The following is a 16,770-nucleotide window of genomic DNA, read 5'->3' on the forward strand; positions in this document are numbered from 1 at the left end:
TGTTTTTGACTATTGTTAAATTTTAGGTTATTTTTTGAGACAGGGTTTCTCTGTAGCTCTGGAGCCTATCCTGGAACTTGCTCTATAGACCAGGCTGAAATTTTAGATTATTTTTGAAAAATATTTAAAGATAACTTTGAAGGCAGACACATAATCACATCCTCGCATTTACTTCTGAACTGTTTCTCTTAGATTCAATATCCACTTAATTTTTACTTTTTTTTGTTTTTGTTTTTTTGAGACATGGTTTCTCTGGTAACTCTGGCTGTTCTTGACCTAGCTCTGCAGACAGGCTGGCCAAGAAATCAGAGAGATCTACCTGTCTCTGTCTTCCAAGTGCTGGGATTAAAGGTGTGTGCCACCACTGCCTGGCAAATTTTTTAAAGTTAAGTTTATTTTCAAATCACATTTTATTTATGCATTTGTTTATTTAGTTTTTTGAGATGGGGATTCTCTGAGTAGCCCTGGCTGTCCTGGAACTCACTTTGTAGGCCAGGTCTGTCTTGAAGTCAGAGATCCACCTGCCTCTGCCTCCCCAGAGCTGGGACTAAAGGTGTGCTCCACCACTGCCCAGTTCAAATCACTTCTAAAGAACATTCTGTAGCTGAACTATTTGTTACAAAGAAAACTGCTGATACTATTCTACATGATATTTTAAAATAACTCACGGAGCCAGTGCTGTGGCCCCGTGGGTAAAGGTACTTGCCATTGCGCCAAAAGGCTTTAGTTCAGCCCTTGGGATCCACATAATGGAAGGAGAAAGCGGACTCCTGCCAGCTCTCCTTTGGCCCTACATATGTGCAATGGCCCATGTTCACTAGACTCTAATGATGATGGATAACCAGGATCTTTACTGAAGAAAGGCCTCCCAGGTATCAAATGTGTTATACTCTAGCTGGTATTTTTATTATAAGCTATATATTGTTGCATAGGCTTAACAAACAGCATCCTTCCTGATAGCCCTACTGTGATAAAATTGGGGAAAGAAATAAAGAGCAAATCAGAGAGACCAAAATAGAACCCTTAAACAGTGACGGTGGCCAAGTAAGAGGAAACTCTGCTTACGTGTGCCAGAGGCAACATGGCTGCTGACTGGGCTGAAAATGTGTGTGACTTACTCATCAGTCAGGTCACCACTGTCCCCAGAGGAAGAGGTGAGACCAGCCATGGAGCAGCAGAAGCTGCTGAGGGTACCTAGGCTTCAGGACACAGGACAGTCATGTGCCGAGCCTGCCTGGTATGCCCCTTCCATGCTTACTCACGATACTAGGCAGCATGGGCTGCCATGACAGATAGTTCCATTCAGGTAGCTCGGGCGAGAACAATGTAATTCCTTACAGTTCTATAGTGCAAAGGTCACAGGTCAGGCCCAGCAGCATTGCTTTCTGGTGAGGACACCCTCCTGGCTGTGAAGAACTAGTTACCTTCCTGCTCTGTCCTCAGCGCATGCCCGGGAGGTGGGGCAGGAGGAAGAGAGAAGCAGGAGATATTTGAGGATGTAACAATAACAAAGATGTCCATGAGAAACAAACCAAACTCCCTGCTTTCTCTAAGTGCTCATAACCTGTCATGTGTCATATCACACAGTAGGTTTTATATTAAGTCTTTCCTGAAAATCCGAAGATCGCTGGCATCAAAGTCAGTAAGTAGGCATGATGGGAATCATAGGTATTGCGGCCTTACTTTAGGATGCAAGGGCCGTGATTTAGGCATGTGCTGCCTGACTGAACTTGGAACTCTAGGAAGATCTATTCTGGCACCCAGTGGCCAAATAGGCAAGTGACACCAGAACAAGGAACTATTTTCTCTTTCATTAAACCTACTCTTAAGAATTGTCCTTAAAAGGTCATTTCATTATTGAGTTCCTGGAGCAGCAACATTAAAACTCAAAAGCTGCACACACGTCTAGGAATAAGGGAAAGATGAAAGTGTGTACTTACTGTACATGGGCCCTGGACACTCTATGATCCTTATTGGTGCCTCTTTAAAAACTGCTTGCTTTAACAGTGAGCAGTTACATTGTGTTTTCCCTAAAGTGTCCTTAAGATGTAAGAGTGAATTTTCTTAATAGATTATACTAGATAATAATTTGGGCGATCCCACTGTTTTCCCTAAATTCAAATCTCAGACTCATCAGATCTTTCAAATGAGTATGAAATAAACGAGGGATAAAGTGGGAAAGATCAAATGAAGTAGACCAAGCTGGGAGATTGGGGCATGATGTGGGAGGTTAGAGGGAGATGGCTGGGTAGAGCTCTTTTTAACCAAACATTGGTTAGGTTTGCTGTCATTGTTGACACAGCGTCTTACTGTGTAGCCCTGGCTGTCCTGAAACTGGTCATATTGCTCAGACTGGCCTTAGGCTTCCAGGGTCTCTCCTGCTCTAACCCCCAAGTGTTGGGATTATGCTTACACCACCACGATAGAAAAATGAGAAAAATCCCGCCTGCCGTTCATACCGCATTTATGCTACAGTTCTGCGGAAAGAACGCTGGGTTATTGTGACATAGAGATTCACTCTAGAATCACAAGTGCCTGACAAAACCAATTAACGCAGATTATCTTGCTACTGTCTCGTGGAGAGAATTCATGTGCCCTCCCCAACTCAGTCCTTACCTGTGTAGGACACTGATCTGCATCCCCCCCTAAAATGGCAGTATATGTTTACTTTCATATTACTGTACTCCCCCTATAGTCATCTAACTAATTCCAAATGATTTCTACTGATGCTTTAAAAAATGTTTTCAAATATGTGCATTTGTGTATGCGTGTGCATGTAATTGCTAGCGTCCACAAAGGTAGCAGCAGGTCCTTGGATCTCCTGGAGCTAGAGTTACAGGTGGTTGTGAGCTGCCCAAAGTGGGTGCTGGGATCCAAATTTGGGTCCTCTGGATGAGCAGTTACCTCTCCAGTACCTTAGCTGGTATTTTTGAAGCAATTTTTTTTCTATATTGACAAAAGTACCCTGATCCTGAGTTGAGCAGTGTCCTTTCTTCATTTAAAAAGAACCATCTGTCAACTTACTATGCTACAGCAGTATTATTGGTATTGCTCTTTGGAGAATATTGAAATGTCAAGAATATCATAAATGAGTAACCCAATTCAGGAACAATTTATTTATTTCCTTGAGCATATTTCCATGCAGAATATATTATTAATTTCTGATACTGATGTAGTAAATTGCACTTTTATCAGCCATAATTCAGAATCTATTACCTAATGGAGCTTAGGAGAAACATGAAAGTACTGTATAGAAGAGTGTATATAAGTGTAATCTTTCCGTTTTCAATATGAATAAGAAGCTCACTTTTGAAAAGTTATAAAATAGGGCCCCTTAAGAGAAATGCTTCTAGGTGTAGAGAAAATATCAGATGTGCTTGGCCTATATTGCATTCAACTTCAAAAAATTTGCACAGCAAAAGAAAATCAAGAAGTCTTTTTCATACCTAACATGGTTAATATCCAGAAAAATATTTAAAAATTAAATAGCCAGCCGGGTAGTGGTGGCGCACGCCTTTAATCCCAGCACTCGGGAGGCAGAGGCAGGCAGATCCCTGTGAGTTTGAGGCCGGGCTGGACCGACAGCCTCCAAAACAATACAGAGAAACCCTGTCTTGTAAAAAAACAAAACAAAAAAAACCAAAACAAACAAAAAAATTAAATAGCCAAAGAGCAAGTGAGTCAATTAATGAATGGACAAATGAGCTGAAAACCACTTTTCAAATAAAAAAGTATAAATGGCCAATGAATACATATGAACATCTTCTTAGAGTCCGGGGAAGACCATGTTGATGGGTTAGTGAGTGGAGCTCATTTGCTAGGGTGTTTGCCTAGTGCATTCCCCATGCACTGGATTTGGTTCCCAGCCTGCATAAAATAGGATTCAGTGACAAAGGCCTACAATCCTAGGAACTGGGAGTCAGAGGCAGAAGGATCAGAAGTTGGAGGTCATCCTCGGCCACATAGTAAGTTCGAGGCTAGCGTGTGCTATATGAAACTCTGCCTCGAACAAACCAACAAACAAACTAAAAACCAGACAAACACTACCCCGCCCCAAACCCAACAGACCCAAAATAATTACATTGAGGTTCATCTCACCCCAGTTATAATGGCTATCATCGAGAAAATAAGCAAACAAAACCCCAAGAGATATTAATGGGGATGTAGGAGATACAGAACTCTTATGCATCTATAATTAGACTTTTCTAGGGTTTATGCCCTCTCAGATAAAAGCCAGAGCTTATCACAGCATCCCTCACCTGCTCACATTTATTACTGTATCATTCTCAACAGCTAAGAGCATCACACCCTAACAGTGTTCTTTCCCCCTAACCCACTATTGTAGTGTATTCATGAAAAACACCAGGCAATCCCAGACTGAAAATCACTATGTAAAATAACTGACTAGCGCTCTTCCAGGGCTCAAGGGCATAACTAAGAAGCATAAATTATGAGAAGACATGATTAGAACCTGAGATTAGAGACAACTAAGGAGATATTATAACTAAGTGCAATGTAGAATTGTGGGTTGGATCCTTGTATAGAAAGAATTTTCTGAAGAAATTCCATTGAATCACCTATAGTTGTTTGCTTCCATTGTGAATATTTGTGTTATTTTTTATCATGAACATATAATACTTCTGTGTTAGTGAAATCCTTTTCCCAAGCCTAGCAGGAAGGCTATCTTACAGAACTTTAGCAAATTGCCTAATTCCAGTGATGATTTCTACACCCAAGGAGCTCTTTGAAATTTCAGTGAATCATCTGCCTATAAATAGTGTTTTTTACAAGAAGAGGGTAAATCAGTATCTACATGGCATTTGAAAATTCTCTACACACAAATCAATAGTGAGGGAGGGAGCAATGGTGGTGGGGGAAGGGTTAGATGCTTTTCTGGTTTGTAGACAATGCCTTTGTTTAACCACACTGGTTCCTGTAGGTTAGTATTGACAGATGCTTCACACAGGTAACCCTTGGAGCTTGGTTTCTGATGTTTGAAGCTCTCGTCATTTTGTGTGTGTGTGTGTGTGTATTGGTTAACGATAAGGCTTGAGATAATAACTAGTCACTGTCCTCAAATCATTAACAATTTGTGTTAGGTTGTTTCCATTATTTCCATTACATACTAGGCTTCTATTCCTGCTTCCTTTCCTTTCTATTCCCCCACTTTTTAAAAAAAATATATAGTCTTTCCAGTTAGACTCTTTCTGGCAATGTAAAACGAAGGGGACTATTTTGTGTGCTGGAGTGGATTCAAATTCCAGAGCAGTCACTCCTGACCTTGGCATCTTGTCAATTGTCTCTCTGCCACACTTTCCTCCTCTGTAGAGGAGGATGATAATGCCACTTCTTCCAGAGGGCTGTCTAAGGCTGAGAAGCATCTATGCTGCAAGGGGGTTAACACAGAGCCTGACACGGAGATGACCATGTGAACTTGAGAAGAGGTGAACAGACATCACTTCATTTGCTGCTGTAATTTTCAGCAGATAACTATCAAGTTCCCAGGGGGAGCAAGTATTGTTTCAGTGGACATTATTTGGCTTTGGAGAATGCTTTTCCTGAGGAATTGTCACTCACACTTTAATGTAGGGTATTGAGAACACACTAGGAATATATACTCTCTATCTGGGACAGCTAGCAGTAAACCAAGTGAGATCTTTTTATCCAGTGTGTTAGTGCAAGCAGCAAATAGAACCACCAGTGACTTAGTATTTACTGAAAGTATTCAGTGGTATGATTTGAAATGGCTATGGTAGATACTATCTCTTTTATCACATGTGAAACATTCATTTGAGTGTTGTCTTATTGAAGGAGTTTTATATTATTCCAATTAAGTATTTCTATGCATGTGGGGTTTTAACAATTGAAGATGGTGGTCTTATTTAGTCAAGTGCATTTGCTTATGCTTAATATATATATTTCCAATTCATAGTATTTTTTAGTATTCTGAAGTAGGATAATCACATTTAAAAACTGTTTTGTATCAGACCAAAATAAAACACATCCATTCCCTCAATACTGAAATTATCTTTTCTTAATTTCTTCTCCTCTGGTTTGTGTTTTGTTTTTCTAGAGAATATTCCCGAGAAAGACCTTCAAGGAAGACTTCATATCAACCGTGTTTTTCACATCAGTGCTGAGAGAATGTTTGAATTGCTCTTCACTAGCTCACACTTTATGCAGAGATTTACTAATTCTAGAAATATAATAGGTTTGTCTTATTTGTGAATTTGGGAGGATTATCCTTAGAGGGTTGAAACTGATGCTGTCAGGGAAGGGGGGGTGGCATTAGATACACTTTGATTTTAAGGTGTTGATTTTAAAACTGGAATTTAAAGTTTGGTTAAAGTCATATGTGTAGATGGAAGTTTCTAGCCTGCCTGGTCCTGCAGCCATTCAGTCCCAAATAAACACACTGAGGCTTATATTAACTATAAACTGGCTGGCCTACTGCTCAGGCTTATTACTAACAAGCTCTTAAAACTTAAATTAACCCATACTTCTTATCTATGTTTAGCCATGTGGCTTGGTACCTTTTCTCAGTAAGGCATTCTCATCTTGCTTCCTCTGCATCTGGCTGGCGACCCACTCTCTGCATTTCCTCTTCCCAGAATTCTCTTAGTCTGGTTGCCCTACCTATACTTTTTGCCTGGCCTCTGACCAATCAGTGTTTTATTAAACAAATACAGTGACAAATTTTTACAGTGTGCAATAACATTATCCCACATTACACATTTGAACAATATAATTATTTAATTAAGTAAGTGCTACTTAAAGTTAAATTTATACCCTTTTAAAAATTGCAGTTATTCATCAATCTACCTACTCAGTTGAGTTAAACCCTATTTGAAAGGGTTCCATTATGTGACAACTGGATTAATATTACAGCTATTTCCTGGACTCAGTCCTTCTAAGGTACACATGCACCAGAAATGGGTGTGTGCACTCTGACAGACACTTGCAAGGGTTATGGCAGCATCATTTAGGATCTCAAACACCCATCAGTAATAGAGTAACAAAGTATATTAAAGTTTCCACTAAAGAATTTCCATATACCAATGCAAACAACAGTGAACTCCAACTTATAACTGTGAGTAAACCTCATAGACACAGTGTTAAGCAAAAGAAGCCAGATACAAAGCACACATGCCATGTAATTTCTTTACAGAGACATGGAAGTCAATGTTGTCATTGCAATTGTGGAGGCTGCTCTTGGGTGCAGATAAGAAGTTTTGTATATTAGTTGGAGTAGTAGTGCCCATGCGTGCTCCCTTTGTGAAAATGACAGAGCTGTGCCCTTTTGGCCACAGCACCTAAAATATAATGAAAACATATACTTTATGGAGCTGATTACATTCTCAGAAGAATTTCACTGCTCATGTGATAAAAGTTCTACTTTGTTAAATATATCAAGTTTATAGTAAGTTTAAAAATGAATTTATGTCAAATGTTCCAGACATTTTTTTAACATTAAGAGTCAGCCATATAAAATTAGAACACAGTAGCAGTAGATATTTATAAAAGGTAAGCTATTTGACATGGTCAGTGAATCAATTCTGTAACCTAAGGATTTTTGTTAACCATTAGGTGATTTGAGACTTTCACAAAGACACATAAATATCCATAGATAAGATCAATGATATGGAATCAAGAACCCAAAGTAAATGTTCTTATTCACAGTAGGGTAGCAAAGGGATTCTGTTATGGAATTTTGTGATTATATCCTGAGTTTCATGGCTTTAAGAATAATTTTTCTACTTTCCATTAAATATATGGAGTGTCTAGGAGATAGAAGTCATCCTCTGTCCAGTAGCTCATATTTAACTTAACTGTATCTTTTTTGAATCCATTTTATACTTTGCTATTCATTTCTGTCTAGAGAACTTAGTACTTGTGAAGAGTTAGGTCTGGTCCATCCCTGTAATTGCTAAGCAGTGGCTGTTGATGCCTTGCTGCCCTTTTTATGTTCAGGAAGCATCACAGGTTATTAAAATTGGCATGAAGTAAAGTTTGTTTTTTGCAACACAACTGCATTTGTTGTCTAGTATCTATCTGGCTTCAACATGGCTGATTATATCCACTCTCTGGTGTCATAAATAGCTTTGGGAATCAAAGGCTTCCCGCTTAAAGTCTGGACAGTTATAGGTACATTACAGGGCAGTCCTGGAATGAATCAAGAGGTTTTTCTCCAAAGGATAATTTTCTCACGACTATAGTCCATAGTGTTATTCTTAGAACCTGCTAGCTAGTAATCAAAGTGTCTTATTTCTTTTCCTTCTCTTTTTTCACTGTGTGTGTGTGTGTGTGTGTGTGTGTGTGTGTGTGTGTGTGTGTGTATGCATGCATGTGTGTGGAGGATATTGGACAACTTGTAGGAGGTGGTTTTCTCCTTCCACCATGTGGGTTCAGAAAAATCAAGCTTTGGGTTGGCAGGGCTGGTGCCAAACACTTTTTACCTGCTGTGATGGTTTAAATGAAAATTGTCCCCATTGGCATTTGAATACCAGGTCCCCAGGTGATGGCATTGTTTGCAGAAGCTGTAGAATTTTTAGGAGGTATAGTCTTCTTGCTGGAGGAAGTGTGTAACTGGGGGTTGTAGCTCATGCTATTTTATCATGGCAACAAAATAACTGAGATTTCTCCTGAGGCATCTCACCAGCCCCATAGATCTAATTTATTTTAGTAAGGAACTTTTAAATTGGCAGTTTCTTTAATTTCTATTTACAGTTGCACAGCAACATTTCTAATTAAAATCAATTTAAAATATTTCTCATTTAGATAAATGTAAACCTTCAGAGAAGCTGCATGACAGTAAAATAACATCCATGTTTACTTTACCTGGGCTCCTCAGATTTTAAAGTTGCGATGAAATAAAGGTACATGATATGAAGTTTGCCGTTTATAAGCATATAGTTCAGAGGCATTACCTGCATTCATCGTTGTGTGGCTATTACCATGTAGCTCTACAGCTTCCTCATCAACACAAACAGAAACTCTGAACCTATCAATGACAACTCTCCATTTGTCCCTCACCAGTTCATGAGGGACTACCGTTCCATCTTTTATATTTGCGAATTTAACAACTCAGGGTACATCATATAAATGAATATATAAAACATTTGCCTTTTACTGAGAATTTTACATATGACATAATGTCTTCAAATCCATCCACCTGCAAGAGGACATCTAGCAGAATTATATTCCACTTCTTTTAAGGGCAGAATCATATTCCTTATATGTATGTATAATACCATATTCTGCATATTCATTCATCCATAAATGACACTTGGCTTGTTTGTAACTTTTAGCTACTCACTGCCCTGGCCACTAATATGCAAATATCTACTTAAGTCCTCACTTCTACTTCTGCTTGCTCTATGTTAGTTGTCTAGAAGCAGAGTTGTTGCATCAAAGGGTAACTTAGTTTATTTTCTTTGAGGCTCAGCTGTCCTTTATTCTAAAATTATACCAACTTACAGTCCTACTAGCAATGCATAGAGACACTAGTTTTAGCACAGAATGATCAACTCTCCTTGCTTCTAGTGTTATATAATAGCCACCTTAATGGGTGTGAAGTTTTACTAATTTAAATTGTTTATCAAAAACAAAGTTTCGTAAGTATTATGTAATTCCTGTCTTTTTCATTTTCACATTAGCTTCATAAAAAGTGACAATGTATCCTTTTGTCTGTTGCTATTTTCTTAGAATTCCATTCTTGATGTTTTATTGATAAAGAACTTTACTTCAGTATTGAGAACCGACTCTTCCAATATGATGCTAATCAGAGGATGTTCTGGCAAATAATAATCAGTAGGCCTTGTTGGTAACATGCTAAAAATCCAAGTGTAACATGCATGGGAAATAGATCTTGATTGTTGCTTTATTTCAATAGTATGGAATTTCCATAACAGGATTCAATGATAATTGTTGATCCTGTTTCTGTGTAACAGTGGATTATTTGTGCTTTTCTGGAATAGACTGATTTATGACTAAATAATCTGAAAAGGTTCTTTGAAATTAAGTGTATGACTTTTTTTAAGGAATGCCGAAGCATATTATATTCATAGCATGTCCTGAATGGGAGACTCTGTGGCGTGTGTTGTTGTCTTTTTACAATGGAGTTGCTAAACTTTGACAGACACTCAAAGGGCTGCTTGTAAATGTTTATATAATTCTCAAACTACACCTTTGATTCAACTTGAAGTTTCTATGTTCTCTCTGATTAGATGTGGTATCTACACCCTGGTCAGTTGAGTCTGGAGGCGATCAGCTGAGAACCATGACTTACACTGTAGTCCTCAGTAACCCACTTATGGGAAAATGCACTGCGGCCACGGAGAAGCAGGTACATGACTCTGTCACCCTGGCTGTCCCAGAACTCACTCTGTAGACCAGGCTGGCCTTGAACTCACAGAGATCCTCCCATCTCTGCTTCCTGATTGCTGGGATTAAAGGCATGTGCGGCCATCACCAGGCCATAGATAAATTTTAAAAGGTACCTACAAATGAATTCATAGCAATGTAAACTGAAGTATTATCTAAAATTAGCGCACTAACCTAGCACTGAGGAGGGAGGCTGGTAGAGGCAGGGATGGGCTCAGATGAAAGCAGATAGGGCAACATCCCCTCTAGCTAATGTATGGGATCATGTCAGGGAGAAAGGCAAAGAGCTCGATGACTGTCGTGACATGTGGGAAAGCAGGGAGTTTTAGAAACCAAATACAAACTGGTACTCTTCTCCATCACTAGTGAGGCACTCACTGGCCAATCTGAGCAGCAGGGTTGTGATATGACGTTCGTTGCAAACAGCAGTGAGCACCTGAAGGCAGTGTGCTGTTGGAGTTTTCTCCATTAGTGTCAAAGAAAATGTGACTCCCTTATATTTCATCACATTTTAAGAGACTGTCACATATCCAGGAGGAGACGAGCGTTCGGCATAGGAGAATCTTCTGTGAACTCAGAAGCCAGCAGTCCTTCTCCTCAAGGATGGGTAGAAGAGCGGCTAAGATGAGGAAGGTCTAGCTGACAACTCCCCCAAGTCCTGTTTAGGGAAAGCAATATTTTGTCTAGTTGCTCCATGTCCTGTTTTTTTTTGTTTTTGTTTTTGTTTTTTTTTTGTGACATTTCGTTTTGTTAAGCTTTGGTGAATGTGGGAGTTGTGACCCTTGTATTATTCAATTGATTTTTGAATTGTCAATTTAATTTTTAACTTAAAACTCACTATAGCCAATAAAACAGAAATATTCTACAATTCATTTCTCATTCTGTCCTAGCTTGTCATAAGATTTTTGATGTCTTTTGTGTTTGTAAGAAGGGACTTCAGTATATATGTTCTAAATTGCTGAGAACATAGAAATATTGAAAATATGCATGTAAGCATTTTTATCTTATTTTGGCAGACTCTGTATAAAGAAAGTCGGGAAGCACAGTTTTATTTAGTAGATTCAGAAGTCCTGACACATGATGTTCCCTACCACGACTACTTCTATACGTTGAATAGATACTGTATTGTCCGATCTGCAAAGCAGAGATGCAGACTGAGGTGAGCTATTGCAAGTGCATGGTTTAAAGTAGGCTACAGTGTGCTGTGTAACATTAGCCCTGAATCTTAGTGTCTTGCCTAAATTATGTGCCCATCAGTGGTCAGGAGAAGGGCGGGCATCCTGACTCAAGGCTGAAACTGAGAAAGGTTTTGAAATTCTGGGGGTACACAGTCAAGAATGAGTGTCCTCCAGTTGCCCCAGGAAGAAAAAGCCATAGAACTGGTCACAATCAGTCACATGGCCCAGCTAAGATCCACAGGGGCCAGAAGTTTCAAGGTACTCTGTTGTAGTGGGAAGTAAAGAATACTGCTGCCTTGATGAACGATGACCATCATAGGCCTTGGCACTAATTAATGGAGTTACTTTCAACTAGAGATCTGCTGCATTTAAAAATTCATTTAATCTCTCTCTCTCTCTCTCTCTCTCTCTCTCTCTCTCTCTCTCTCCTCCCTTCCCCTCTCCCCCCTTCCCTTCCCTTCTTTTCTTTTGTTTTTGTTTTTGTTTTTCAAAGACAGGGTTTCTCTGTGTAGCCCTGGCTACCCTGGAACTTGCTCTATAGATTGGGCTGGTCTCAAACTCAAAGAGATTCACTTGCCTCTACCTCCTAGATGCTGGGATTAAAAGAGTGAACCATTACCACCAGCTTAATTTCTTAGCATTTATTGAAGCCTTCATTGCTATTTAGGTAAGGGTAGAGTATTATAGTTAGATGAGGTAATTGGCAGTTCACAACGGTTTTTAAGGAAGAACAGATATTATTTTATAACAGTAATGATGTTTAATTCTTTTGACTTTCCACAGAATGCATTCTTAGGTTTCATTGCAGTGGGATAGCTAAAGCAGTCTATGGCCATACTCCCCTGAACTTGCCTGATTTCTTCTGCTGGTCAAAGTCTGTCTCTAAAGAAATATTTTTTCCTTCTCATCCTATTAGAGTTTCCACAGACTTGAAATACAGGAAACAACCGTGGGGCATTGTCAAGTCTTTAATTGAGAAGAATTCCTGGAGCACACTGGAGAACTATTTCAAACAGCTTGGTCTGTAAAGTTTGGATGCATCTGTTTTTGCCAGGGTCACATTTGCTAGCAATGGGCCGTCCTTCTTTAGGACATGTAGCGGTGCCAGGTGATGCTGCTGGAAGAATAGCTCTCTGGAGTGGCTCAGTGCCCTACTTGCTCTGTCAATTGCAGGATTTTAAAATTCAATTATTGCTGCTCTAACAACACTTACTTGATTATTATATGCCATCACACAATAAAATGCATATCATAGTGTTAACATTTCATATTTGTAACAGCCCTGTGAAGTATAGCTATGATTGGTTGCTCCCATTTTACTACAGAAGAAAGCAAAACAGTATAGTTAAGTGACTGGTCCAAGATCACACACTGCTTGTCTTTGCAAGGAGCCGGGAGGCTGATCACAGCAAGGGATTGCAAAACTGGGTTACAGATCCACCTGTCCTCTCTCATATCTGCAGAGCCACAGGCTCACGCCTGCCTTCCTGGCTGCAGCTTTCCTGGGCTTATGTTGTCTGCTTGGTAATGGTGCTGCATTTATGTATGGATTTGGTGGAGGTGGGTGCTGGGAGCATGAGAAGCAATACAGCTGTTGAGCTGGGATATTTCTTACTATATAAATGAGGGGACACCACACACATGTGAGCTTTTCCTTTTACTGAAGGAAAAGCTGGCGGCCAATCAGGTTGAGTGACTTAAGTTGCATAGTTTATTTTGCTGGTCATTTGTCTTCCGGCCTTTTCCCTTTTGGCTGTTTCATTATTAAACTTCTCATCAGCAACAGAGAAAATGATGCTTAAACATTAGCTTGGTCACTGGGTAATGAGCTTCCGATGGAAAAAAACTGAGAAAGGAAAGGTTTGAAATAAATGATAAAATGGGACTTTTAGGTTGTTTGAAGATTTCTCTTGTCAGAGTGTTTCTTTTCAAACCTTAGAGCTCCTACATGCTGCTTTTTACTTTAGAGTTAGGAAGCACTAGACCCTATCTTGGCAAGTTTTCTAACGATCTCATGGAAGTGTGTGGAGCTGTTGCTTCCATAAATGAAGCCATTACGTTAATATTTAATATAGCATGTAGCAAGTTTCCACTGATGAGCCCATCATTTATTGATACACATTCTTCCTAGAATAATGAAGCCCCATTATAGGGTCATTGTAGTCTCTAAAGCTTTTAATTAAGAATAAAGTTTGAATTGAGTCTGTAAAACCTAAGATATGGTTAGAAAAGATTGCCAAGGCTCAAACAAGCACACCTGTGCTTGCACACCAGTGGGAACACACACACACACACACACATACACACACACACACACTACTTGGGTCTTATAGTTGAGAAGGCTTCCTTTTTATCCTATTGTTTTAAATTTTTCATCTTAGAATCAGATTTATTAATGGAAGAGTCTGTGTTGAATCAATCCATTGAAGACCCTGGAAAACTCAGTAGCCTACGGCGGAGAAGGCGGACCTTGAATCGAACGACAGAAACTATTTCTAAGCTGTCCTCTCAGTGTTCTTCTATAGACATGGGCTTCGAGGCCAGAGGGGATATTTCAGGTAGCTTTCCCTGTTACAGACAAAAGATTTTAGCCTTAGAACGTTGATGAAGAATGCCATTTAAGGAATCCTGCCTTTTCTCCTTTTGGATGATATTTATTATACTCCAAGTTTCTTAATGATAGCTTCTATAGAAGCCTGAAGGAACAGCTGGGATATGGCAGGAATATGGCCAGTAGAGTATTTTTTTTTGACCCACAGAGCATTTAAAAGTTTTAGGTTGGTATGTGTCTTTAGTCCCAGCACTCAGAGACAGGCAGGCAGATCTTAGTGAGTTTGAGGCCAGCTGGTATACCCTGTGAGTTCCAGGGCAGCCAGAATTACATAGTGAGATTCTTCCTGAAAAAGAAAAAAGAGGATATTTAAATAAAATCTCAAGTCTGATGGCCCTGTACCAAATCACTTCATAACAGCAGTTGGTTGGGGCTGCTTAGAGCTGCCCCTTCAGCTGTCCAGCTGGCTACTGCCCCCAATATGAGTCACTAAACACAAGCTTCTGGGCAGCTCACTTGTTTATTTCCTGCTTAACACACACAGATGCCTGACGTTTAACTCTGTGTGTACTGTTGGGGGCTAGCCTAGGAAAACTGCAGAGATAGAACTTGACTTTCGGTTTTGCAGACTCCTTGCTATTATTGTCACCCCCACAGGTGTCAACCCCCCCATCCCATCACATTATTAAGCTCCCATTAGACTTTAACTTTATGTAACTATGTCTAACTACTGATTAAGATCAATGGCTTTTTTTGTTTTGTTTTGTTTTTCGAGGCAGGGTTTCTCTGTATTGTTTTGGAGGCTTTCCTGGAACTCGCTTTGTAGACCAGGATGGCCTCAAACTCACAGAGATCCGCCTGCCTCTGCCTCCCGAGTGCTGGGATTAAAGGCATGCGCCACCAACGCCCAGCTCGATCAATGGCTTTTTAATTTTGAAATGTAAAGGTTTAGTTCACAGTGATTGGTTATCTTTTTTTTTAAGGAGAGAAACATTATATATTAAATCAACTCAACTGTTCTTAGCAGAGATAGTACACAGCTATGTATTGAATTATTTAATTTCATAGTAAATTAATTTGTAACGTATTTCCAGTTAGAAGAATTGCCACGGGTTATCTCCTTTTAGTTTGTTTCACATTTTACCCAAAGTATCATGAGTTAAAAAAGAAAAAAAAAGCTCAGAGACTTTACCCTAAATCATTTTGTCTTTACAAATGACATATTTTTTCAAGTTAATTTGAGATGATTATTAACTTTCACAGTCCTCACTCTCGTCTTTCACCTATAGGAAAGAGAAAGACTGTGGACAGCTGTGACACCGCTCTGATAGTGGTGATGAGTGTCTTGTGAGTATTTGTTGTACTTACTTGGTTTATAATCTTCATTTGTTTTTAAATAGCTCCCAAAAGAATTGAAAAGCTTTGTGGTTTTCTTAAAAATGACTTAATCTTATTTTATGTGTATTAGTGTTTTCCCTGTATGTCTATGTGTCAGTGCCCATGGGGGACAGAAGAGGGCATGGATCCCTCAGAACTGGAGTTATGGAAGGTTGTGAGCCGCTATGTGGGTGCTGCGAAGCAAACCCTGCTGCTTGGAAGAGCAGCCAGCGTCCTTAACCTGAGCCATCTTGACAGTTCCTGCATTTGTGTTTTACCAGATAGAAGTGGTCACTATTGACTGTTGTTGACCTATAAAAGCAATCTTATAGGTTTTGGTGTGATAGCTTTTTGATGTATGATTTTTCAGAATTGTAAAATTTGAGGGAATATAAAATATATACTAAGCATTTTTTACAAAACAGTTTGACTTATTTCTATGAATTCTGTGGGTTTTTATGGGAAGTTTCAGAAATTTAAAGAAAATACATGTTGGCAAAATTCCAATAAAATTATTCTACTTTGCTTAAATAGGTTCTCATGTTTATATGAATAAGAATCATTTAGGAGTTTGCTAACATATAGATTTTCCAGCCCTGGTCTCAAAGGTTGATTCAGTAGACTTTGAATAGTGATCAGGAATTTTTAAAACATTAAAAAATTAAATTCATTTTCATATGTGTGGGTGTTTTGCCTGCATGTCTTTCTGTGTACCGCATGCATTCCTGGTGGCTATGGAGGCCAGAAGAGGGTGTCGGACCCCCTGGGACTGGAGTTACAGAGAGTTGTGAGCAGCCATGTGGGTGCTGGACATCGAACCTGGGTCCTCTGGAAGAACAGTCAGTGGTGAATTTTGAAGCACACACACATTCTAGATTATTCTGATATGAGTGATCTGAGCATCACATTGTGAAAAATATTAGGCAATTAGCCTGAAACTTAGGGTAAACCTATCTCACAAGTTACACCTAAGAACTCTAATTCTACATGGCTGTGTGTGAACGCTGAGGGAGTCCTTTGATTATATGAATGGTTCTGATTCAGTGTTAGACTGGGTGACAATGTTTGGGATAAAGCTCCTAGCTGTTTTCCCTTACTACAGATTTCAGAACAGCAGAAAATATTTGTTATCCTTATTACTGTTCATTGTTTTTTGAGATAGGGGCTTACTACGAAGTCTAGGCTAGCTTTGAATTATCTCATAATCCTCCTGCCTCAGTCTCCTTTATGCTGGGACAGCCTGCATGCACCACTGCTACTGAGTGCTGGGGTTAGAGGCAT

General features: G+C 39.4%; 1 protein-coding gene across 7 annotated transcripts in view; it reads left to right on the forward strand.

Moving 5' to 3' along the window:
- Positions 1 to 16,770, forward strand: part of Gramd1c (GRAM domain containing 1C) — a 76,485-nt gene that overhangs the window by 55,315 nt on the left and 4,400 nt on the right. For 6 of the 7 annotated variants that reach the window (XM_040750794.1, XM_040750796.1, XM_005074747.4 and 3 more), the window contains 6 exons: positions 6,074 to 6,211; positions 10,227 to 10,345; positions 11,400 to 11,542; positions 12,478 to 12,581; positions 13,943 to 14,119; positions 15,402 to 15,459. In XM_040750794.1, the coding sequence (XP_040606728.1) occupies positions 6,074 to 6,211; positions 10,227 to 10,345; positions 11,400 to 11,542; positions 12,478 to 12,581; positions 13,943 to 14,119; positions 15,402 to 15,459 (739 nt within the window). The remainder of the gene's footprint in view (positions 1 to 6,073; positions 6,212 to 10,226; positions 10,346 to 11,399; positions 11,543 to 12,477; positions 12,582 to 13,942; positions 14,120 to 15,401; positions 15,460 to 16,770) is intronic. The other variant, XM_040750797.1, reaches the window with a different exon arrangement.

This window comes from Mesocricetus auratus, unplaced genomic scaffold (assembly GCF_017639785.1).
Source record: "Mesocricetus auratus isolate SY011 unplaced genomic scaffold, BCM_Maur_2.0 Super-Scaffold_100008, whole genome shotgun sequence".
Taxonomy (NCBI): domain Eukaryota; kingdom Metazoa; phylum Chordata; class Mammalia; order Rodentia; family Cricetidae; genus Mesocricetus; species Mesocricetus auratus.